The sequence below is a fragment of the Natator depressus genome, chromosome 16 (assembly GCF_965152275.1).
Source record: "Natator depressus isolate rNatDep1 chromosome 16, rNatDep2.hap1, whole genome shotgun sequence".
NCBI lineage: Eukaryota > Metazoa > Chordata > Testudines > Cheloniidae > Natator > Natator depressus.
The window spans coordinates 4062854-4087771 of NC_134249.1; the positions used below are offsets into that span (position 1 = coordinate 4062854).

The 24918-nt window shown below is 45.8% G+C and overlaps 1 protein-coding gene and 1 long non-coding RNA gene across 6 annotated transcripts; one reads left to right on the top strand and one right to left on the bottom strand.

Moving 5' to 3' along the window:
• Positions 1-557: 557 nt before the first annotated feature.
• POLE3 (DNA polymerase epsilon 3, accessory subunit) lies at positions 558-8692 on the bottom strand. Of its 3 annotated transcripts, none has more exons than XM_074973578.1 (5): positions 8645-8692; positions 7654-7735; positions 4021-4106; positions 2737-2855; positions 558-2221 (listed from the first exon to the last, which is right to left on the bottom strand). In XM_074973578.1, exons 2-5 carry the CDS (start codon positions 7717-7719, stop codon positions 2061-2063), a joined length of 432 nt encoding a protein of 143 aa, XP_074829679.1. In that variant the 5' UTR covers positions 7720-7735; positions 8645-8692; the 3' UTR covers positions 558-2060. The 3 variants fall into 3 exon arrangements, with proteins under 3 accessions (XP_074829679.1, XP_074829678.1, XP_074829677.1); XM_074973577.1 differs by having other exon boundaries at positions 8567-8683; XM_074973576.1 differs by lacking the exon at positions 8645-8692 and having other exon boundaries at positions 7654-7755.
• On the top strand, positions 8680-24213 carry LOC141999801 (uncharacterized). 3 transcript variants are annotated; one of them, XR_012642075.1, is made up of 4 exons: positions 8680-8804; positions 17905-18133; positions 18696-18909; positions 22988-24213. It is a non-coding gene; the product is annotated as an uncharacterized LOC141999801 (long non-coding RNA). The 3 variants fall into 3 exon arrangements; XR_012642076.1 differs by lacking the exon at positions 18696-18909 and adding an exon at positions 9075-9352 and having other exon boundaries at positions 8720-8804; XR_012642074.1 differs by lacking the exon at positions 18696-18909.
• Positions 24214-24918: the final 705 nt, after the last annotated feature.

Sequence of the window (24918 nt, forward strand, 5' to 3'; positions counted from 1 at the left end):
GTTGAGAAACACTGCTCTAGGATATTTGCATGGACTAGATTTTCTGTACAAGCTCAGTAAGATGACAGGCCTCTCAAATGAGTGCCCTATCCACTGCACTGTGAGATATTCTGATGAGAGACTCACTCACTCTTGTTGAAGCTATTCCACTTTAACAATCAATTGGGCCAAAACCAGAGTCACGCTATAGTTTAGAGCACTCACCTGAGAGGTAGGTGATCCTTGTTCAAATCCTTTTGCATCAGGCAGAGAAGGGAATTGAACTGGGGTCTCCTACATCCGGGAGGAGTTCCCTGGTTACAGGTTATATGGAGTCTTCTTCCTCCTGATTTACTCCTTGCAACACACAAGTCCCTTTATGGATCCAAGCTGCCATGACTGGCTCACAGCAGAAATCTGATGAAGTGCCCAGTTAAAACCACTCCTCTATCATCTACTCCTTTAGCAATTTTATGTGAGGCTGGCATCTGTCTTTGGCTACATGGGCAGTTCGTGGTTGTGTAACTGAAAATAGCTTATTACTGGCTGGAGGAAGTAAGCACTGGACCCATTTCCGTAGAGAACTTGGCTTTTATTTAAATAAAATATTGTTCCTTCTCAAGAGGAGATGGAGCTCAAGTACGTATTGCAAGAGAAAAACAGAGGTGCGAGAATGATCTGCTTGCATAACTGAACACCTTTACAGAGCCAGTCACAACTTAAATTGTTTTAAGTGTGTAGTCCTGCAGCAGCTGAACACCAGATCTTTGGTGATTGTCAGATGGTGACTTCCTCCATCTGGGATCCTCATGTAGGCGTTATCACAGCTGTAGCAACGTGAGGGCAGCACAGCTCCTACAATGATTGCTGTGTATGTGTTGGTCCAGCAGAAGCGAAAACCAAAGTTGTGCTGTTTCATACAAGCACTCATTCATGTTTGAACTGGTATATCAACAGAACTGGTGAATTTTTAACAATTTTAAACTTATTTCAAGTTTTTCCAACTTTCCTTTTTCAGACTTAAGTTTAGCTCAAATAGCAGGGTTAAGTTCTTCTTTAAAGACTACACAGAACTGGGTTATTATTAAAGGATGAGCTCCTCACAGTAAGTACCTTCTCCACGTGTAAAAAGGGAAGGTGTTCAGGAGCAAGACCTCAAGTACAGAGACCAAAACTACTACTACTAGGAAAAACAATTAGACTGGGATGACGTTTCCTTTAAACTTCCATAGGCCCGATCCACCTTACCTTGGGAAAGCAGTTTGCCAGCAACTCAATCCAAACCTTCCCCCAGTGTCACACTTGGGACACAGTTAAGCTTTCTTAGCAGTTTCTTTTCTTTCAGATATTTTTATAAAACCCTGTCAGGCTCTCAGTATTTTTTAAAACAAAAATAAGCACTTACGGTATTAAGTTCTGTTACAGAAGCACAGTACAGTCCTTTGAATTTGACTGATCCTGGGCAGAAGAGTCAGTCCTGTGGAGAGCTGATCCTTGTACAGTAGTATTGCCTACTGGGACTGTCAGTCATTTTGGAAAGAGAAGGCACGATCAGAATGAAAGGATCCAGCTAAGACAACCTCAATCCCCCCCCTTATACAAAATCCTCATGTGTGCAGCATTCTAAACCATTATGGCACCTCTCTAACATATTAGGTACAACCTAAATGCAACAGGCCTAAGGCCTATTAAATTCAAACTCAGACCTAGGTAGCAAAAACAAAGTTATTCAACACTTTTCTGCAGATTCTCCTGCACAGCTTTCTCTGTGAGAATCTTGGAAATTCCATTTTGCATCGCAGAACAAACCCAGTATTAAAGACCAGTCATTGATATCAATGGCTTTTCAGAATCTGGAGAGAGTGTGCCAAGTGCCCCATGCAATGGGGAAGACATGACCTTTCCACTACAGCTGTCAGTCTCATCAGGGTGTCCACCTACTTCTGAGAATTAAAGCCAGGAGGTATGGGGCTCAGAGGAACAACATGGAGCTTTGCTGGAAACCAGAAAACAAGAGGACACAACAAGGTTGATTTACAGTATTTATATCCCTAGGAAGAGGGCCCGTCTCTCCAGGAAGCTCAGTTATCCACCTCTTCATCATCATTTTGTTCCTCCTCCTCCATCCGTTCATCATCCTCATCATTCTCCTCCTCCCTGCTCTTGTCTTGTTCCTCAGAGTCTGCCTTCTTGTCTTTGTCTTTCCTTGCTTCTTTCTTTCCTTTTTGCTCACGCCTGTAAACTAACAGACCAAGAGAACTACAATTGGATACACATATGTCATTATATCCATTGTAGGGACAATCTACAGGTGGCTCCCATCCCTGTGACCCAGGGTCTCCCCTTGCTCTCCAGGCTTACAACAAATGGAGCACTGAACCTCTTGATAGCTGCTACCCATCCTGTTATTTGAGTTGTGGTGATAGACTCCACAGGAAGTTATGTTAAGTGTTGTTCAACAGAAAGATGGCGAGAAGGATACAGGAGCTCATATTCATTACGCAGAACACACGACTTCCTCTGCACAGAAGTGATGGGGGAGACAGATTAAATGAGTCACCTTTGTGAAATTACATCATATCAGTTCTATTAAACTACATGTTCATATGTCCCCATAAAAACTGCAATGGGAATGTCTGGCTTTAAAATAAATAAATAGATGATTCAGGGAACATAAGGGTTGGACGCCCAACTTCTGGGTAAATGGGACTCAGTGTCATTAGGACTAATTTAATCTACAGTTAGAGAACATGTTACCTTCCAATGATTCCTTTAAAGGGGCTATGAATCTCTGGAACTCCATTTCCTCCATGGCTGAGAGGACATCTCCAGCATTCAGTGTTTTCCTCTTCCCCTTCACTGCAAAGTTATTTGCACTAAAGAGAGGGAGAAGAATGAATATCAAAGAGTAAATCAACTCCAACTACTGGCTGTTTAAAGGGACAGAGCCAACTTAAAAAACAATCACAGCTCTCAGAAATGTTTAATCATTATTATAAGCAATACCTAGGATGACTGACCAAGAATCTAATTATAACAGATTAAAGAAAAAAACACCTTTGTTTACATTGTGCATTTATGTGTATACAGTCAGTTTCATTGTTTCCCTGTATAGTCAGGGAGTTTTCCATTTATGTGGGTTTTTCCACACATATAACAAGAAAGAAAATACATATTTAAATGTGGTTGTAAAACTATTAAGTGGCAGGGCGATTCAAGGACACTGTAACAAATATGTAGTTACTACAAGTTTAGTTTAATTCATTTTTAAAAAGTTGACTAATATTCAATTTAATGGTATACCTTTTAATTTTATTATTACGTTTTAAAGATGTTTGAATTTCAACTGTTATAGATTTAAACAGAGAATTTAGATGCAGGAGGAAGCTAAACCCTTTAAACCTGAATGAGTAATTTAACATACACTATGAAACATACCTAGTTAGTTCCTACACCACTTAGGTTAACACTCAGAAGGGAAGTCATAAGGCTACAATGGGTTCACATAACCCAAGAACAAGGAGCACTTATGTAAATTAATGTTTGCTCTAAAAAGGCTCTATAATTTTATGATCAGTGTTTTCTGAAAAATGATAAAGTGTAGTGATAAAGGTAAATCAAATGTGACAGTTCAGGACATGAGGTGATCACTGAAGGCGACAGGAAGTAATCCACCACCACCTCTCTAGGCCCGCAGGATGTATATATTGGGCAAGTAACTGAGGGCATTATGAGGCAGCAAATACTGGCTACTGAAACAGAAGCAAAGCATTTGCCCTGTTGATTTATCACTTGCCCCTCTTAGAAAGTTCGCATGGCAGCATGCTACTTAATCAAGAAACTAATTTTGAACATAAGATTATCTTACACAAAGGTCACATTACAAACTAAAACCAGATGAAGGTTTATAATGCCTCATGTACATGAATGATAAACATGCCTTTCATTACAGCTACTGCAAAAATTCTCTCCAAGAGAACCAACAAAAAGGCTAACTACAGATCAAATGGTCCATTGGATCAGGTCACCAGTGATGCTTACCATGATGTTGCATACAACACAAACACACTTGCAGCTCGAGATATTGCACTACGAGCTTCCTTGGAAATGTTTACTCCATCAGGAAGCTGGGGAAAAAGAAATGTCATTTTATCAGATGAAATTCAAGTCATATGGATCTGGAGGCTAACAAGTCCTGTCCAGTTCAGTCAAGCCATTCAGAGTGTTTGCAGTGAACAATAAATGTGAGAAAATGAATTTTCTATAGTATTTTAATTAATCCTAATGTGTACCTCAGTTTCCCTCTTCACTTTGCCCTGTTACCCAGTGGAGGGAAAAGTATTAAGTTGGGGCAGTGCAGAAGACCAGATGTGGGAGTAACCTTCTTCTTTGGGCTACGGTGAATAGGGTCACAAGGAACTGTCTGGACCCTGCTGAAGGCGATTCTGTAACAATGCAGAATCCCAAAGAGACGATGGAAAAGCCCCAATGACCAAAACAATGACACCTAGGAAACAGCAACAAAGAGAAAGAGGTTTCCCCTGCACCTCTCAGCAGGGAAGCTGAGCAGAGACCCCAGATCTAGAACAAAGGACTGACACATGACTAGCAGAGAATAAGGGTGGACTTCTGGTTCTGAAAGAGGCTGGCTGCTCTCTCCGGGGTCTCACTAAGGAGTTAGAGGGAGACAGAACTTGAAATGGAGTTCACTACACTTTGGCTGGTGAATTACTCTGGTTTGATCAGAATGGACTATGCTTTAACCTTTTACTCGGTTTTGAAAATGCTGCCTGTGTGTTAATGCAAATACTGGGTGAGATGCATTAGTTCCTGAAGACTGTACAAGTCTCTAACCAGGAGTCTGTGTCAGCTGGACTTGCTGGGCAGAGCTCACGGTGTGAAGCAAGGGTGCTGGAGCAGACACTCAGTCTAGGAGGTGGTGAGGCTGCATGGCTTACCCTGAAGGACGAGCGAGACACCTTGGAGTCTGACACATTAAAGGGGTTCCCTCAAGAGCCTGTTTAAAAGCTGGAGCACAGCACAGATCCATGACATAAGGCTAGAAGAATGCTACTGCATAGATAATTGTCCTAACCCATTGCTCTGACTATATCACCCAACTCTTTGCATCCTTCCACTGGCTCCCCCTTCCCTAGTGTTTCAATCATAAGATACTTATCTTCACTTTAAAGGCTGTTAACAATCCCAACCCTACCTATTATTTCTTATCCACTGCTGAGATGCTGACTCTCACCTCTGGTCGGCCCATGATACCAGCCTCCAATATACACTTCTCCCTACTGCCCCTCATGCCTGGGAGGAGCTCCCTGCTAAATATCTGCAAAGCCACTTCATTATCCTCCTACAACCCCTCCTCAAAACTCTCCTTTGCCAGGATGCCTACAAAAACCCTAACAATGAGTGAACCTGCCACGATGCCCAATATTATCCTATTGTTTCGTTGTACTCCTCCATCTGCCTATATCCACCTGCTTGTCTCAGATTGTGAACTCTTTGGGACAAGGACCTTCTTTTTATTCTGTGTTTGTACAGCAACTAGCACAATGGGATCCTGGCCCATGACTTGGGCTCCTAGGCACTACAAATTAATAATAATAAATATTCCAGATACATCTAACGTCTAAGTACAACAAGAAGCTGGTTAACTGTGAATGGGCTTAGCCAGGTCAAGAACATAGACAGAAGGAAAGTAACTTTTGTAGTAGCAGTGGACTTGGCCTCTGCCTCAATTTAGTCCATTTAATCCAGACGTCGGCAAACTACGGGCTGCGGGCCACATCCAGCCTGCGGGACCCTCCTGCTCAGCCCCGAGCTCCTGGCCCAGGAGGCTAGTCCCCGGCCCCTCCCCTGCTGCTCCCCCTCCCCCGCAGCCTCAGCACACCAAGTTGCTGGCATAACACTCTGGGCGGCCGGGCAGCGCAGTTGCAGAGTTGCGGCCTGACCCAGGGCTCTGGGCGGTGCGGCTGTGGTGCCGCCAGCCGCCGGTGCTCCAGGCAGCGAGGTAAAGGGGGCAGGGGAGTTGGGGGAAGTGGTCAGGGGTCGGGGGTGTGGATAGGGGTCGGGGCGGTCAGAGGGCGGGGAACAGAGGGGTTGGATGGGGCTGGGGTCCCGGGGGGCAAGTCAGGAATGAGAGGGGGGGTTCGATGGGGTGGTAGGGGACAGTCAGGGGAGGTGGGTCTGGGGGTGGTTAGGGAGCAGGGGGTGGTGGATGGGGTAGGAGTCCTGGGGGGGCCTTCAGGGGACAGGGGGTTGGATAGGGCAGGAGTCCCGGGGTAGCTGTCAGGGGGTGAGAAGCAGAGGGGTCGGATAGGCTGCGGGGGTCGGGCCACGCTTGGCTGTTTTGGGGGAGACAGCCTCCCCTAACCAGTCCTCCATACAATTTTGGAAACCCGATGTGGCCCTCAGGCCAAAAAGTTTGCCCAGCCCCGATTTAATTGTTGCCAAATTCCTAACCTAGAAGGATATTCTCATAACGTGCAGCATCCATCCATTGATCCTTCTTGGTCTTTTGGCTAAGATCTTGCCTAGCATCAATTTAATGACTGAGACATATTGTATCTCATTTGCTGGCAAGGAACTGGACTTCATCTAGTAGCTACTTTCCTTCTTTACTCTGCTCTTATTTTGGGAGCTGGTTCAGGGATATATAATTTACAGAGCACTGACAATATTGTAAGAAATTTACAACTATCTATCTTAGGGTTTTCTATGGTTTCCCATTACCTCAGTATGTGGCTATCCAGAATCCAAATGTTTTCCAGCACCGTGAATTATTTCAGGTTCATGGTAAATGTGGCAAAGGATGAAATATTAGATACTGGGGAAAGGGGGAAAAAAGAAAGGGGGGAGGAAAGCACTTTCCGCAGCATGGGGGATAAGTATGGAAAAATCCTTTTGTCCAGTACAATTTCTCTGTCAGAAAACAGTGTCTCTTCCATTTCAATAGAAAGTCAACCTTTTCTTTTGACAGCTCAGATAAAGTTTGCTTGGCATTAAATAGAACACATATCTTTAACTTAAATACAAAAAGATTTTATGGCAGATTATTTAAAAAAGTAGAACCACTGCAACCCAACAAATGACATATCTCACACACCAGATAAAGCGGAAAACGAAATGCAAGATTTTGCACTTGAAATAGTTGGAAACAACCCAGAATTTGCCGCTTTGAGCCCCTTATTAAACTACAACTTAAAAAAAAATCAATCATATTTCCATCTGAAAATGTTTTACCTACAACTCTAAAAAATAATACATAAAAGAAAGATTACAGAAAATTATTTCACTATTTTTCCCAATCTACCGTGAGCATTTGACAGTACTAGGCATGAAGAATTTCATTTTACCATGAATAGTCAGATTTCCCTGTTTGAGTAGGTCTCTCTCAAACCAACAAGGGGCAGAAATAATGCTAAAAAGAAAAGGTGACTGTAAAACCACAAGAATTGTCAGGGCTTTTTTTACTAAAATGATTAGATTTCAAGTTGACCACTTTCCTGTTAAACTGTTTTATCATCTACAACACAAAAGGAGATTAAAAAATTACACAGCATACGGCCCATTTTCTGTACAACAGGCACATTTTACTCCTTTGAGGTTTTCAGTCTTCACTTCAATCTTCTTGCACTTTTTTATATCTCTGCTAATACTCACTGCTTCTTTAATTATTCGAGTGATGACAGCATTGGGCAAGTTCAAGTCCTCTGGTCTTTCCGCCATCTCTGAATACCTAGAACTGAAATGAGGACTAGTCATCAGATATTTTTTCTGCTGAGCAGCTCTGCTTATAAAACACTTGTCTCACTATTACAGTAGTTATAGGTAGCTCTGCTATGTAAAGTGACCATATAAAAACCGCACCATCTCACTCAGCAGCTCTGCCCCTGTGTTTAGTCTGGCGTCTGCCTATCAGTGAGACAATGTCTGTACCACTCTTTATTCCTGTTATCTCTACAGAACAAAGAGAACATTGACTCCCTGGATTTCTTTGTCCTGTGCATTGTCAACAGAGATATTAAATCAATTTCAATCACTTACACCTGAGTAAAACCCGCCACAACAGTGGGGCTACTCAGCTGCCACAAGCGCAGAGCTGCAGGATCTGTGGGGCTGGTGACGATGAAAAGGCAGGAAGGAGCCCGGCTTGGTTCTCAGACCCCGGAGGGACTCTGCAGGGCTGGCAGTTAGCCAAGCCGCCTGCTGACTTGTCAGCGGAGACCTGGAACCTCAGCGCGCCAGTGCCCGCGAACAGCCCCTCTCACCGCAGGGCCGCGCTTTAGGGCGGGCGTTACAGGGAAATCTGTTGCCAGAGCCCCTCCGGACCTAGGGGAGCTGCCCCGCAGCCCAGCCAGCCGCCGTTGGGCACTGGGGGCAGCGCGAGGCTCACCCGCCGCCAGCCTAGGGCGGCGGCGGGGGGGGGTCAGGGGGAGTCACAGCCCAGCCCCCGCCCGCGGGCCGCATCGACACGGCCGGGAACGGGCGGCAGGTGGGGGAGGGGAGGCCGAACGGCGGCCCGGGGGGGCGAGGGGGTCCCGCCGGTGCCCGCTCCCTCGCGCCCCGCACTTACGGGGCAGGGCGGCCGCCGGCCGCGTGCAGACACAAGGCCCCGCGAACCGAACCGCGCGCCCAGCCCTTGACCTCTCACCTCTAACCCCTCCCAGCATGCAGTGCGCGGGCGACAGACTTCCCCCTTCCCGGCGTGCGCTGCGGGCGCTTCCTTCTCCTCCCCTTTCCGAGCGCGCGCTGTTGCCTGGTAACGTGGAGTAGTGGGGCCCGGCGTGGGTGACGGGGGCGGCGGCGGGCAGGTGAGAGGCGGCCCCGGTCCGAGCGCAGCGGGCTGTACGGGCAGGGTCGGGGGAGGAGTGGGGCAAGGAGGGGCAGGGGTCGGGTCCGGCGGAAGGGGGAGGTGACTGGGAGGGGGAGCGGAAGATGGCTGGGCCGTGGGAAGGGGGGGAAGCGATTGGGCGGGGGGAGGAGGAGCGGGAGGTGACTGCACAGAGGGGCAGGGTGGGAGCAGGGGTAGAGTTGCTGGGGGGGGGGGTTCTTCAGTGCTGTCATGTTTTCTGGTTCCTCAGTTTCCCAGCCGTGCGTCCGCGTTGCTGCCCCTCCCCTGTACGTGCCCAGGAGTTGGTGGTGGGAGGGTGGAGGCTCGTGGAGAATATGGCTCTAATACAGAGGTGGGCAAACTACGGCGCGCGGGACCCTCCTGCCCGGCCCCTGAGCTCCCGGCCCGGGAGGTTAGTCCCGGGCCTCCCGACCCCCCGCAGCCTCAGCGAGCCGACGGGCAACGCTCTGGGCGGCCGGTCAGCGCACTTGAAGAGCCGTGGCCTGACCCGGTGTTCTGGGCGGCGCGGTAAGGGGGCGGGGAGCAGGGGGGTTGGATTGAAGGCAGGGGGGTTGGGGGAGGTGGTCAGGGGGTAGGGGTGTGCATAGGGGTCGGGGCGGTCAGAGGGTGGGGAACAGGGGGGTTGGATGGGGCAGGGGTTCTGGGGGGTCATCAGGAATGAGAGGGGGGTTGAATGGGGGACAGGGAGGAGTCCAGGGGTAGTTGGGGACAGGGAGCAGGGGGTGGTGGATGGGGTAGGAATCTCGCGGGGGGGGCATCAGTTGACAGGGGGTTTGGATGGGGTAGGAATCCCTGGGGAGCTGTCGGGGGCGAGAAGCGGGGGGTCAGATAGGAGGTGGGGGCCGGGCCATGCCTGGCTGTTTGGGGACACACAGCCTCCCCTAACCAGCCCTCCATACAATTTTGGAAACCTGATGTGACCCTCAAGCCAAAAGTTTGCCCCTATCTGTTTTTACTCAGCGAGATGATCCAGTACCTTTACATCCCATCCCATGTGCTTTTTTGCATAATCATCTCTGGAATCCCCATCACATGGAAGTTTAAGAGCTGGGTGGTGTGATGCTGCTGCACTGGAAGCTCTTTATTCCTGAACAGAACTAAGGACCTCTCCCATTATCCTGTCTACTGACCTGCGAGAAGCAGGCCACAGTGAGGGCTGAATTTTCATACTTTGCATGTGGCTAGGCCTCACTAATCAGCAAAAAATGAACAGAACATCAGCACCTCTCCAAAGACCCCAACCCCCATACATTTCAGTCTCCTCAGCAAGACACAGCAAATTTATGGATGACTTTAATTAAAGTCTAAACTAAATTGTACTGAAAACCCTAGTTTGAAGTGGCTGCGTAAACACTGAGATTGTCTTCTGGTCCTTAGTGCAGGTCCTGCTCCAGCAGAAAAACTTCAGCTCCCTCCCTTGTGAGGGTCTTTTAAAGGATGCTTAATGAACAGAACTGCAGATGGAAAAGACTTGTTAGGATACATGTAGTCCATGCCCTGAATGCTTTGTCCACACTCATTTTTTTAATTATTCAAATGACAGAGCCTCCACCGTATCCTGTGTGAGATTGTGCTGTGGCCAAATAGGAGCTACTAACAAGTAATTACTGTTGATATCTAGTCTAAATTTTCCTTCATTTAATTTCATCCCACTAGTTTACACCCATTTCAATCACCCTAAACAAAGCAAGTAAACTTGGATTGAGAGCGTGGGCTGGAGGAAGTATTTTGTTCCTTTAGTTCTTTTTGTCAAAGGAGACATGTAGAGGTGGGTAAACTGTCACTAGAGCTTTTATCCATAGAAATCTGGCTGTTTTCAATATTAATGACATTTGTAGCACTTTTATGAATATTGTTGGCACAATACTGTGGGGACATTTTTTGCTATTGAGAAGACTGAAAATGTTGTAGCAAATTTTACATTCCTTTTTTTTTTTTGAATTTTGAGCTGGGTTGGTTGTTTTTGACTGATTCCAAGGTGTTGATTCTAATTCCATCCTATGTGGTCAAGAGGATTAAGCAGAAGTCATTTTGATTGATTTATTTTCTCAGAGGGAAAGGCTGCATTCTGTGTGATCACTCTCTGCTCATCTGAATAAAAAGCAGGAAGCCGCTATATATTGCTCTCTGGTGCAGGGGGTCAGACTGGGAATAGAAACAGTAGTGGTACTGTCTCAGACTGTAACCACAACCCAAACTCCACCAACTCATGACACCATTACTAGACATCTCTCACAGCACATTGTGGAGATCTTCATACCGTAATTGTATCTGTTCTTTCTTACATGCTTTGGTCAGCAGTGAAATAGTTAACTGAGGTCCTGTCTGGAAGGTGAAAAAAGATGATTGGTTTTTGTTTGTTTATTTTTAAATCAAAGTGTAAGCTAACAGCATTTGAAACGCCCTATAGCCAGTTAATAAATTTTAAAAGTGTGAATCTGTGCCCTCATGAGGTGCATCCCTGAGCTGTTGTTTCAGGCTGTTTGCTTGTCCATACTGGGTGTATCTTGCACCAGTGTAGCTACACCTATATAGGTGCAGATTCACTGCACCAGTGTAAAAAGTGGCTTGCAGCAGTGAAGCTTACCCTGTATTGACTAATTGAAGTCACTTCTTATGCTGGTGTGTTACACTTAAACTAGGGTTTTGCACATGTGCAGCTACAGCAGTGTGGATACACTGGTGGAAAAACCCCATGGTAGACCAGGCCTAAAGCAGTGGTCTCCATATTGGGTACACCAGTGGTTCTCAAACTGGGGGGCATGAGGTTATTACATGGGGGCTCATGAGCTGTCAGCCTCTACCCCCAAATCCCGCTTCATCTCCAGCATTTATAATAGTGTTAAATTAAAAACATTTTTTTTTATATTTATAAGGGGGTTGCACTCAGAAGCTTGCTGTGTGAAAAGGGTCACTAGTACAAAAGTTTGAGAATCACTGGCTTACACTCTGTTCCCATTTGTAAAGTTACCTTCATAACCAGAAGGAGCACAACATGCAGTTACTCGGGTGAAGTGGCAGGTCACTGTGATGTTTTGCCCAGGACACCCAGAACTGTAAGCCACTGTGTTGCCCCTCAGCCTTAGCAAGAGTGCGCTTTGCTGGACAATTAGACTGTGTGTCAGCTCCCTGGCACACCAGTCTGTCTGCTTCACCAGCAAACTCCTCAAGATTCTGTTCGTTGTAATCGTGCCTTGCAGGTAACAATCAGTTGATCTAAGTTGCGCAGCTGCATATTAAGTGCTGCGCAGGTGCTCAGGGCTGCAGTGGCTTCCTCCGCCCCCTGCCCGTGTGTCTGAGAGGTCTGGGTTAATCAACACTCCCAACCTGACCCCTTATATGTCCCTGGACTCCCCAGGCTGGGTCCAGCAGCACCTCTAAGCTGCCACCCTCCTATGCTATGAGCACGGCACCAGAACACAGTACGCCTGAGCAGTCTGGGTCGAGCAGCACTTTCAAGCTGCCATCCTCATATGTCCCTGGTTCAGCACATTTCTACCCCCACTTCCACATTACAATTGTTCTGGTCGTAACCCACAGGATGAGCAAACCCCACAGGATTTTTTGGCGCTGCAGGGATTTTTAGCTTAGGTACGAGGAGCATTGCTGCAGAGCGAATGAGGAAACCAAAAAACATCCGTGAGGGGGAAGAGAGAGAGAGAAGCAACCAGCTTAATCATGAAAGTTATTTATTGCCAGGTAATAAACATAGGGGAGCCAAACAAACAAAACAGTTATTATAATAAGTCTAACTTAAACTTGATTATAAAAGTGAGGTTTAGAAAACTATAACTGATCATGCAAATCAGGGTCAGAAGGCTATATCTAGAGAGAGAGAGCTGGGTACTCACCACTCCGTGAAGCTGGAATTGATCAGGGGTCCCAGGTGGTGTTGGTAGCTGAGGGACAGGCAGAGCCCCCAGCATGATCAGTCAGGAGAAGCTGAAGTCCCAGTGGACCTGATGCAGATTTTGTATCCAGGCATCAGAGCACTTACTTGAGCATTCGTCGGGGTTTTTTGTAGAGAAACAACAGTGGTTCAAGGGAGAACACTAGATTTGTTTGTGTAAACTGATGGCTCAAGGGAGTATCCCAAAGTTGTTTTGTTCAGGCTAGACAATGGGAGCTGATCATTCCTCGCTGTGGTCGGTGAGCTCCCTCCAAGGAACACAGTGCAATTAGGGAGCTTCACTATTTTGGATACTAATAAAGGATTTCTTACTAGAATTTGTCTGATAACTATTAAGCTGGGTGTGTGCAGGTGTAGGTTCATTAACATCTGGAGCAGAGATCCTGCATCATGCAGTGCTTCCCTGCTTTTCTGGTCCCAGAGTTCGGTGTGGTTCTTGCCTTGGAATCTTAAACACAAAAAAGAAGCTTACAAGAAGTGGAAGATTGGACAAATGACCAGGGAAGAGTATAAAAATATTGGTCGGGCATGCAGGAGTGAAATCAGGAAGGCCAAATCACACCTGGAGTTGCAGCTAGCAAGAGATGTTAAGAGTAACAAGAAGGGTTTCTTCAGGTATGTTAGCAACAAGAAGAAAGTCAAGGAAAGTGTGGGCCCCTTACTGAATGAGGGAGGCAACCTAGTGACAGAGGATGTGGGAAAAGCTAATGTACTCAATGCTTTTTTTGCCTCTGTCTTCACGAACAATGTCAGCTCCCAGACTACTGCACTGGGCAGCACAGCATGGGGAGGAGGTGACCAGCCCTCTATGGAGAAAGAAGTGGTTCGGGACTATTTAGAAAAGCTGGACGAGCACAAGTCCATGGGGCTGGATGTGCTGTATCCGAGAGTGCTAAAGGAGTTGGCGGATGTGATTGCAGAGCCATTGGCCACTATCTTTGAAAACTCATGGTGATCGGGGGAAGTCCTGGACGACTGGAAAAAGGCTAATGTAGTGCCCATCTTTTAAAAAAGGAAGAGGGAGGATCCTGGGAACTACAGGCCAGTCAGCCTCACCTCAGTCCCTGGAAAAATCATGGAGCGGGTCCTGAAGGAATCAATTCTGAAGCACTTAAAGGAGAGAAAAGTGATCAGGAACAGTCAGCATGGATTCACCAAGGGCAAGTCATGCCTGACTAATCTAATTGCCTTCTATGACGAGATAACTGGCTCTGTGGATGAAGGGAAAGCAGTGGACATGTTGTTCCTTGACTTTAGCAAAGGTTTTGACATGGTCTCCCACAGTATTCTTGCCTGCAAGTTAAAGAAGTATGGGCTGGATGAATGGACTATAAGATGGATAGAAAGTTGGCTAGATTGTCGGGCTCAGCGGGTAGTGATCAATGGCTCCATGTCTAGTTGGCAGCCGGTATCAAGTGGAGTGCCCCAAGGGTCGGTCCTTGGGCTGGTTTTGTTCAATATTTTCATAAATGATCTGGAGGATGGTGTGGATTGTACCCTCAGTAAGTTTGCAGATGACACTAAACTGGAAGGAGAGGTAGATACGCTGGAGGGTAGTGATAGGATACAGAGGGATGTAGACAAATTAGAGGACTGGGGCAAAAGAAATCTGAGGAGGTTCAACAAGGACAAGTGCAGAGTCCTGCACTTAGGACGGAAGAATTCCATGCACTGCTACAGACTAGAGACCAAATGGCTTGGCAGCAGTTCTGCAGAAAAGGACCTAGGGGTTAGAGTGGACGAGAAGCTGGATATGAGTCAGCAGTGTGCCCTTGTTGCCAAGAAGGCCAATGGCATTTTGGGATGTATAAGTAGGGGCATTGCCAGCAGATCAAGGGACGTGATCGTTCCCCTCTATTCGACACTGGTGAGGCCTCATCTGGAGTACTGTGTCACTACAAGAAGGATGTGGAAAAATTGGAAAGAGCCCAGCGGAGGGCAACAAAAATGATTAGGGGACTGGAACACATGACTTCTGAGGAGAGGCTGAGGGAACTGGGATTGTTTAGTATGCGGAAGAGAAGAATGAGGGGGGATTTGATAGCTGCTTTCAACTACCTGAAAGGGGGTTCCAAAGAGGATGGATCTAGACTGTTCTCAGTGGTAGCTGATGACAGAACAAGGAGTAATGGTCTCAAGTTGCAGTGGGGGAGGTTTAGGTTGGATATTAGGAAAAACTTTTTCACTAGGAGGGTGGTGAAACACTGGAATGCATTACCTGGGGAGGTGGTGGAATCTCCTTCCTTAGATATTTTTAAGGTGAGGCTTGACAAAGCCCTGGGTGGGATGATTTAGTTGGGGATTGGTCCTGCTTTGAGCAGGGGGTTGGACTAGATGACCTCCTGAGGTCCCTTCCAACCCTGATATTCTATGACCTCTGTTCTCCGTTCTTTATGCTAATGGCGATTCCTCCTTGTCCCATTTTCCGTGCAAATGAGGCTAGGGGAGTTTCCTTAATCCTGTCACTCTTTATCCCAGGGGTTTAGATGTGTCTCCCACTGCCTTTTCATTGCTTTTTATAAGTCTTTTTCTGATCAGTTTTGGTTCAAGCAGAGGCTGGGGGCGGGGGGAAGGTCTTTCATGAGTCAGACTGGCTGGGTACTGCGCCCTAGTTCCCTAAGAACACAGAGCTGCTAGGTAACACTTCCCTGATCCATCTGCGACCCTGCTGTGGCTGGGGGACAGGCACCCCGGCCCCAACCCAGCCCAGCCCCGAACTTGCTGCGGCTGGGAGACAGGTGCCCCCTCCTCCAGCCCCGACCCAGCCCAACCTTGAACCTGCCGTGGCCCGGGAAGAGTCCCCCCTGCCCCGACCCAGCCTCGCCTGGACCTGCCACAGCCGGAGAAGAGGTTCCTCTCCCCCCCAGCACTGGTGCTGCTGCTGGGAGAGAGAGCTGCTGGGGGGAGTCCTCTCTCCTCATTGTAGCCCAGGGAGCCCCACTGCACCCTAAACCCCTCAATCCCAGCCCCACCCCAGAATTCGGAACCCTAGCCGGAGCCCTCACACCCTGCAACCTAATCCTCTGCCCCAGCCCTGAGCCCCTCATCCCCGGACCTACCCCAAAGCCCATACCCCCAGGCAGAGCCCTCACCCGGCATAGCACAACCCTCTGCCTGAGCCCCTCATCCCTGGCCCCACCCCAGAGCCTGCACCCCCAGCCAGAGCCCTTAACCCTCCCCCCCACTATCCAACCCTCTGCCCCAGCGCTGACACTCCCCACACACTCTGAATCCCTTGGCCCACCTTGCCACATGAATTTTGTTATGTGCACCAATATGGAGGTGATGTGTCACACATCACCACCATATTGGTGTACATAACAAAATTCATTCTGCACATGGGTGGGAAAAATTAGAGGGAACACCGTCAGTGATCCTGAGTTTCCCCAGAGATGTCTCTCTGTAGTGTTCACTCCCTTTCACAGGACACTCATAGAAACTATTAAGTATGCTGCCTCCAAAGAGACAGTGCCCACACCAGTCTGTAAGGCTAGCTGAGGACTCACTCTATATTTCAATATAATAACACTGTGATGGTTTATAGTAAAACTAAGAATAAGTTTAACAACAAAGACCAGAGATTGAAGTGATACAAAGGAAGAGGAAAAGAGACAGGTTACAAACAAAACAAAACAGGCTTGCTAGTGACTACAATTTAATTTTAGCACGTTACAATCTTTGCCCAAGTAGATTTCTCACTTACATCAAACTAGTAGCAACTCCAGCCATTCAGATAGGAGCATCCACTTTTCAGAGGCTCAGAAGGTGCAGTTCCCCATGTCCCCTCAGTGATGGATAACTAAAATGCCTTTTTGCTCCCCTTTGTAGTAGGAAGAGATCCTGAGATATAAGTCCTTGTATCAGAAGCCTGGTATGAGGCAAATCCTGCTCACAGAATTTGGCAGAAACAGGGCTGATATTGCAAAAATACACATTCTGAAGAAGTGCTAGTCACAGAGTGCTCACACAAACACATCCCAATATCAAGTGGTACCAAAACATCCCAATATCAAGGATGGTACAAAAACATTTCCCAGGGATAACAGGAACACAGTGGACCCCCTCCTAAAAAATTAGGTCAGAATAACAATGTGTAATAGAGATGTTTTGATCAAACCAACATGTACAAGATGATGGGTAATAATTAGCAATGTCCGGGGGCAGTAACTAATTATGTTAAAGGGGCGGTACTAACTTGTTCGTATCGGGGTATAAAAATGTATTTCAGAGGAAGTATCTTTGTCTAGCCTTAGAGAGGAACAGAAAGTCCCACTGTTCACTGAGCTGGTCCATTGCTACAGGCATACATGTATTAGTGGTCCGGTAGAGTCTGCAGGATACTACCACCATGCTTTGTTGACAATAAACCTAGCTGGGTACCTTTGTCCCTTAACGGATCTTGTGGTCATTGCGTGGTTCACTCAAGGTCTGCCATGCCAGCTGTCTGCTCAGGGCTGGAGCAGCACACATAGGGAACACACACACGCAGCAAAACATCTATCAACATCTAACCATACCCTTATAGTTCCCAAAGTCTATTGTCTCTATCTCAAGAGCAGCTTCCTGGGGTGCTGATTCTCTCTCCTGGTGTGATCATTAAATTGTCTCCTCCTCTGTTTGTTAGCTTGATGACTCTGTTTACTGTATATGTAAATATACTTTCATTGTCCTCTGCCTATAATCAAGCTGCTCATACAGGTAAATGCATGTTCCTTTGTCTAGGGCAGGCTGAGTTTATGCACTACCTCCGAAGCATATTTTAATAACTTATTTCTAGCACAGCTATATAACGCTTTGTATGCAAACCATTCAGACATCATGCAGTGATGTTCAGGACTCGCATGTTACCAGTGTACATGTGATACCTTACACAATACCTTTTAGATGTATATTATGACAACAGTGTGTTGGGAGTAATGAGTGTGTCAGACCTAATTTGAGTTACAGTCTGGTGAGCCCTCTGCCAGAGGGTCTCCCAAGGTCACAGTTGCCAAACTATCCCAATCAGTCCCTAGAGTGAGTGCATATGAAGACAACCCAGGATATAAGTGGGAAATTATGACCACTTCTTGTGCTGTTTTTTTATGGAAATGTAGATTATTCTTGTTCTTAACATTTCTCACTGTGCTCAATTCTTCTGTTTTTTCAGAGTATTCAGACGTACAGTATTGCCATTTTACTGCTATTCACTAATGTCTGGGTGGTTGCAAAGATGGTGACTGCAGATGACAGCCAGTGGGATGAAACCATCTGTGACATGGCTGTTTGCCAACATCCACAGTGCTGGGACACTATAAGGAGGATTGAACAGGGACATCCTCGGGTCCGTTTAAGAAACTTTGACTCACTCTGCAGGGCTTCTTCTTCGGAAAGCAAAGGTAAAACCAGTGACAAAGGCGCTGTCTTTTCTAGGAGGAAAAAGATCTATTCTGAACTCAAGTTAGCCAACTTCAGGGACAATCCTAGCACATTCAAGGCAGTTGTAGTTTTCACACAAGTTAGCAGGTCAAGTTAAAGACTATTCTGTGACATTGCACTGCATATGTTTAATAAAAATATGTTTATAAGTGTGGCTATGATGTAACTGGAATATGCTTTATGCAAAAGGTCTCTTGTAAGGTATCATTACAAAGCTTGTGATCTACTGAGTGTGCTCATCCTATTTGTATGTATGTATCATTCTTGTATCTAAAACTAGAAATATGAAATATAACTATGAGGTCCTATTGTAATTATGCAAAGTGTGAGCCATTAATGGTGGTTTAGAATCTTGATGGCTCCCATTGTCTAGGACAATTGACTGTAGATGGCTCTGTTTACCTGAAAGTCTCCACTGCATGTGTGCAGGCCAGTTCTGAAGGAATGGAGGGGGGCTCACCAGATATGTGATCATGTTACCTGAACTGGAATCCATCTTTAATCTGGTGCTTTTCCATTTAGAAGGAGGGGTGGGAATCCAGAGGGAAACAAAGGATTCCCGCCTTGTGCCAAAGCTATAAAAGGGGGTGGAACAGAACAAAGGGGGCCAGTCATGAAGAAATCCCCTCGTTACCACCTGAGCTGGAACTAACAAGGATTGTGCCGGGAAAAGGATTGGGCCCAGACTAGAAAGGAGTCCAGTCTGTGAAAGAAGCTTATTGGAACATCTCTGAGGGTGAGATTTCATCTGTAATCAGTTTCTTAATGTATTAGGCTTAGACTTGTGTGTTTTGTTTTATTTTGCTTGGTAACTTACTTTGTACTGTCTATTATTAATTGAAACCACTTAAATCCTACTTTTTATACTTAATAAAATCACTTTTGTTTATTAATTAACCCAGAGTAAGTGATTAATACCTGGGGGAGCAAACAGCTGTGCATATTTCTCTATCAGTGTTATAGAGCATGAACAATTTATGAATTTACCCTGAATAAGCTTTATACAGAGTAAAACAGATGTACTTGGGGTTTGGATCCCATTAGGAACTGGGTGTCTGGGTGCTGGAGATAGGTGACCTGCTGAGCAATTTTTGGTTAAAGTCTGCAGCTTTGGGGATGTGGTTCAGACCTTGGGTCTGTGTTGCAGCAGGTTAACGTATCTGGCTCAACAAGACAGGGTTATGAAGTCCCAAGCTGGCAGGGAAAATGGGCTCAGAGGTAGTCTCAACACATCACATGACAGTCTCAAGGGGGTCTCTGTGACCGAACCATTCATAGTTTGTTTTTTTTTAAAGCTAGAAAGGACCATTGTATCATCTACTGTGTCCTCCTTCATAACACTTGCCAGAAAATTTCACTGTCACCCTTATGTTGAACCCAATAATTTGTGTTTGACTATAGCATATTTTCCAGAAACGCATTTAAGTCTTGATTTGAAGACCTCAAGATACAGAGAGAGAGAATCCATGACTTCTCTTGGTAGTTTGTTCCGAACACCCTCAATGTTAAATGTGTGCGCCTGATTTCTAATTTGAATTTGTCTGATTTAAATTTACAGCCATTGGTTCTTGTTATGCCTTTGTCTGCTAGATTAAAGAATCCTTTAGTACAGAAAGAACAGGAGTACTTGTGGCACCTTAGAGACTAACAAATTTATTAGAGCAGAACCTTGCGTGGGCTACAGCCCACTTCATCGGATGCATAGAATGGAACATATAGTAAAACTGTGAGAGGCTAATTAGTTAAGATGAGCTATTATCAGCAGGAGAAAAAAACTTCTGTAGTGATAATCAAGATGGCCCATTTAGACAGTTGACAAGAAGGTGTGAGGATACTTAAGGGAATAGATTCAATATGTGTAATAACCCAGTCACTCCCAGTCTCCATTCAAACGCAAGTTAATGGTATCTAGTTTGCATATTAATTCAAGCTCAGCGGTTTCTCGTTGGACACCTTCTTGTCAACTGTCTAAATGGGCCATCTTGATTATCACTACAAAAGTTTTTTTTCTCCTGCTGATAATAGCTCATCTTAACTAATTAGCCTCTCACAGTTTGTATGGCACCTTCCAACTTATCTGTGTATAATATATATCTATCTTCTTACTATATGTTCCATTCTATGCATCCAATGAAGTGGGCTATAGCCCACGAAAGCTTATGCTCTAATAAATTTGTTATTCTCTAAGGTGCCACAAATCCTCCTGTTCTTTTTGCGGATACAGACTAACACGGCTGCTACTCTGAAACCTGTCTTTAGTACAGAGGTCCCCAAACTGTGGGGCATGCCCCCCAGGGGGTCTGTGGAGGAATGTTAGGGGGACCTCTGGGGTGAATACAGACAAGGGTGGGCACGACCATGAAAAGTTTGGGGACCGCTGCTTTAGTACGTGGTATTTTCTGTCTATGAAGGCACTTATACACTGTAATCAAGTCACCTCTCAATCTTCTTCTTGGCAAACTAAACAGATTGAGCTCAATAAGTTTCTCACTGCAAGACATTTTTTCCAGCTCTCAGATTATTTTTGTGGCTCTTTTCTGCACAGCAGTTTTTCAGCATCCTTTTAAAATTGTGGATTCCAGAACTGGACACAGTATTCCAGTATTGGTGTCCTCAGTGCTGTGTACAGAGGTAAAATCACCTCCCTACTCCTACTCCTGTTTATACATCTGAGGATTGCATTAGCCCTCTTTTTGCCACAGCATCACACTGGGCGGTTATGCTGAGGTTTTTGTCCACACTGATCCGTAAATCCTTTTCAGAGTCTTTCCTTTTCAGAATCACTCCTATCCAGTTCTGTAGGTATGGCGTGCATTCTTCTTACATGTGTGACCGTGTTAAAATATACTTTGTTTGAATGAGCCCATCTTACTAAGCGATCCAGATTGCTCTGTATGACTGCCCTGTTCGCCTCATATTTATCATTTTGCCAATATTTTGTGTCATCTGCATATTTTACAGGGGGAGCTCAGTCTTTAACTCCACCTGCTAACTCATGTACAAACTACAAACTGCCTTCTCGCCACTAGGATTTCACCTTATATTAGCTAGTGAGTTAAGAATACACTTTTTTCCTAATGAAGGCACATTCCAAGAGACTCAGGCTATCAGTTCAGAAGGAAAACCCTCCAGCTCTTCTACCTTTCCTTGCATTGCCTGCCAGTTTTAAATATGTATATGAAATATATTTATACTTAGAATATATTATGAATATACTCAAGTTACTGATCTTGCTCATGGTTCACATGTATAACTCACTTATTGTCCCTGTACCACTGCCCGCCCCATCCTGGAATTGACCTCCACTAGCTACACCAGAGGTGGGCAAACTACAGCCCGTGGGCCACATCTGGCCTGCGGGACCCTCCTGCCTGGCCCCTGAGCTCCTAGCCCGGGAGGCTAGTCCCTGGCTTCTCCCCTGCTGTTCCCCCCTTCCCAGAGTTGGGCAGCGCAGTTGCAGAGCCGCAGCCTGACGCTGTGCTCTGGGCGGTGTGGCTGTAGCGCCGCCAGCCACTGGTGCTCCAGACAGCATGGTAAAGGGGCGGGGGGGTCGGGGGAGGTGGTCGGGGGGCGGGGGTGTGGATAGGGGTCGGGGTGGTCAGAGGGCGGGGAACAGAGGGGTTGGATGGGGCAGGGGTACCAGGGGGCAATTCAGGAATAAGAGGGGGGGTTGGATGGGGCGGCAGGGGAGCAGTCGGGGAGGGAGGTCCAGGGGTGGTCAGGGGACAGGGAGCAGGGTGTGGTGGATGGGGTAGGAGTCCCTAGGGGGCTGTCAGGAGACGGGGGGGTTGGTTGGGGCAGCAGTCTCGGGGGAGCCATCAGGGGGCAAGAAGTGGGGGGGTCGGATAGGAGGTTGGGGCTGCAACCGGCCCTCCATACAATTTTGGAAACCCGATGTGGTTCTCAGGCCAAAAAGTTTGCCGTCCCCTGAGCTACACTGAGGTAAAAACTACCTCCATTTTGTCTCTGCTAGGATTTTATATCAGGGCAGCTATCTTGATGCAAAAACACACATTGTTTTTGCAATGAAGACAAAGCCACTAAGGCCGAAATCGTGTTTAACAGCATTTTAGTTAAAATGTGTTGGTTAACATGTTTTCTAACAGATTGCATGCATGTTCCCAATTAGACAAGACTGGGTAAGAGACATCTAAAGCTTCAGGTGCAGCAGGAAGTGCTGTTGGATTCAGTCTTGGCATTTTCCCCTTAGAGTCAGTACTGAACCAGTGCCCCACTATGGTTTTTGAGATTTCTATAATAATGTCTTTCACACGAGAGGTAAAACTGAGGTCTTGACCACTTGTGCTTATTAAAGATCCTCTGACTCTTTCTCTGTAAGGAGGAGATATTAAACTTGGCGTCTCGGCCAAATTCCAACGAGGCAATGAAATTCAATATCCCTAAAAGTTCCCCCTGCAATTAGATTTGTATTATTCTTCATATCCTCTCAAACTGTTGTGTAGTATTGCTCTGCACTGTTAAATAGCTGCAGAGGTTGCTGCACTTGGGAGGTGGGTTAAGTGAGCCTGACATGTTCCTTACCTTTCTGGTCTGGGAGTTGGTGGGGTTGTGAAGCTTAATTAACTATTGTTTGTAATGTATTTTGAGATCCTCTGATGAAAGGCACTAGGGAAGGCAGAGGATTAATTATATTATAATTAGTTACTAATAAACTGGGCTAACAGGACACCAACAAGGCTGTAATAATATCTAAAATGGACAAGATGTATTTCGAGCTAAATGGTTCCTCTAACTGTAGAATTCTGTAACATCGGGTCCTCAGTGTTCACAGTGTCTTTGCTTTTAATTTTTAGATGAATTACCAACACTGAAGATAATAAACTTCCCCAGCAATTGCTCTCCTCGAGGAAAGATCAGATGTTCCAATTGTAACAGAACTATTTCCACCTTCGCTGCACTTGAGACCTCTTTCTCTCCTTCTTCTCTGTATGATACTTCGGTCTATGACTTCTCTGACCGAAATTCTGAAGTCAGGTGAATTGCTGCTGAGCTCCAATCTCTGGATGACTTTTGAAGGTTGTCAGTATTCCCAGGACTAAGAGTCTGTAGCAGAATGATGGCACCCTTGTTTTTCTGATAGAGGCTGAGAAGAATATTAATGTTTTAGAGATTGCAATTGCCATGGGACATGGAGCATGTCACCGTCTGTGTTTTATACATTGCAGAGCAAACTGTTAGCACTTATGGCCCCGGTTCTGCAAATAATTACACATATGCTGAACTTTACTCATGTGAGTGGACTCACTGATTTCAATATTAAGCGCATGCATTAGTTTGTATGATCAGGGCTTAAAAAATAAATGTATTTAAAAGATTGCTCTTCTAGAATATAGAATACATTGTTATTAAATATTCATATTGTTCATACCAGTGCCAGGTCCCCATTGTGCTAGGCACTGCACAAATCCACAGAAAAACAGTCCCTAACACAAAGAGCTTACAACGTAGACCAAAAAAACAAACAAACAAACAGATTGAAAGGTGTGGAAAAGGGATACGCATACAATCCAAGCCCTTGATCTGTACATGCTAAGAGTAGTTCCCATTGACTTCAATGGGACTACTTGACTGTGTAAAGTTAAGCATGTGGGTAACTACTCACAGGACCAATGCCCAAGACCCGGTTCTATCACCTTTCCTCATGATGAGTAGTACCTTACTCCACCATGAGTAGCAGTGGAGTAAGGTATCACTTTACACCCATTTCTGCTATCTCTGTTCATGTTAAGTGATTGTGGGCATGTGTCTCGTTAGTTCCATGTTGTGTCTGTAAGATGATGCCCCTTGGAAGATTGTTGGCAGCAGGGTCAAACCTCTTGATCTAAAAGTCTGAGTCTCTGATGTGTGAGCTAAAGAGCCAGCTTTGCTAGTTCAAAGCCAGTGGCAAACTCCTAAATCCCTATGAGCGACCCAGCCACTTGAGAGGAACAGAGCTATTCTGTGTAAGTGTGGGTTACCTGCTGTTCATGATTTGTTCGTGGTATTTTTTTAAAAAAAATACAATAAAGCCTCATCCTTGCCCCTGTGCTCTGTTGTTCATCTTTGTTCTTGCTCATTTCCTTTTTGTTTTAATTACCGAAATAAGTACGATTTGTTTAAACTTGGTGACATCCCTTTTAAAATTGGAATTTTCACCCTTACCTTGGCATTTCCTAATTTTTGAATGCTTCCCCTGTCAAGGTCAGGGCAAGGTTAACCCTTATTTTTCCATGGATTTCCTTTTCTCTTTTCAGAAAGCGGGGGAAAAAAAACACCCAGGAAGGAAGATAATTTCCAGTGTAATCTGCAAGTTTCTTGATCTGGAATGAGCTGGCTTGGCCCTCCCAAACACTGTCCTCCTTAACTGAGGCCTTCTAAACTTAGCCCAACTGTGACCAAGGCCTCCAAATCCAGCTGTTTCAGCATCAAAGTTTAGATCACGTTAGCCATCCAGAGTTTATATCAATCCAAAGTTTTAGTGCTTCTCAGAGCATCATGGCAAACTGCTCTACCTGTTGAGAGGGATCGTAAAACCCTGAAATTCTACTAGATGGGTGGAATTTCTTGTATGATATACAAAAGAGAACACAAGGCAGCTGCACCAAGACAGAGAGTAAAGGAGGAGCTGTCCACTGTAACTGAATTTCCTGAACATCTTGAGTGCTTGCATTGTTGCCATTGCATTAATGCTAGTTGTGTTAACGGTGCCTATAAAGTTCTTTGAAGAGGAAAAGCTCAGTATAAT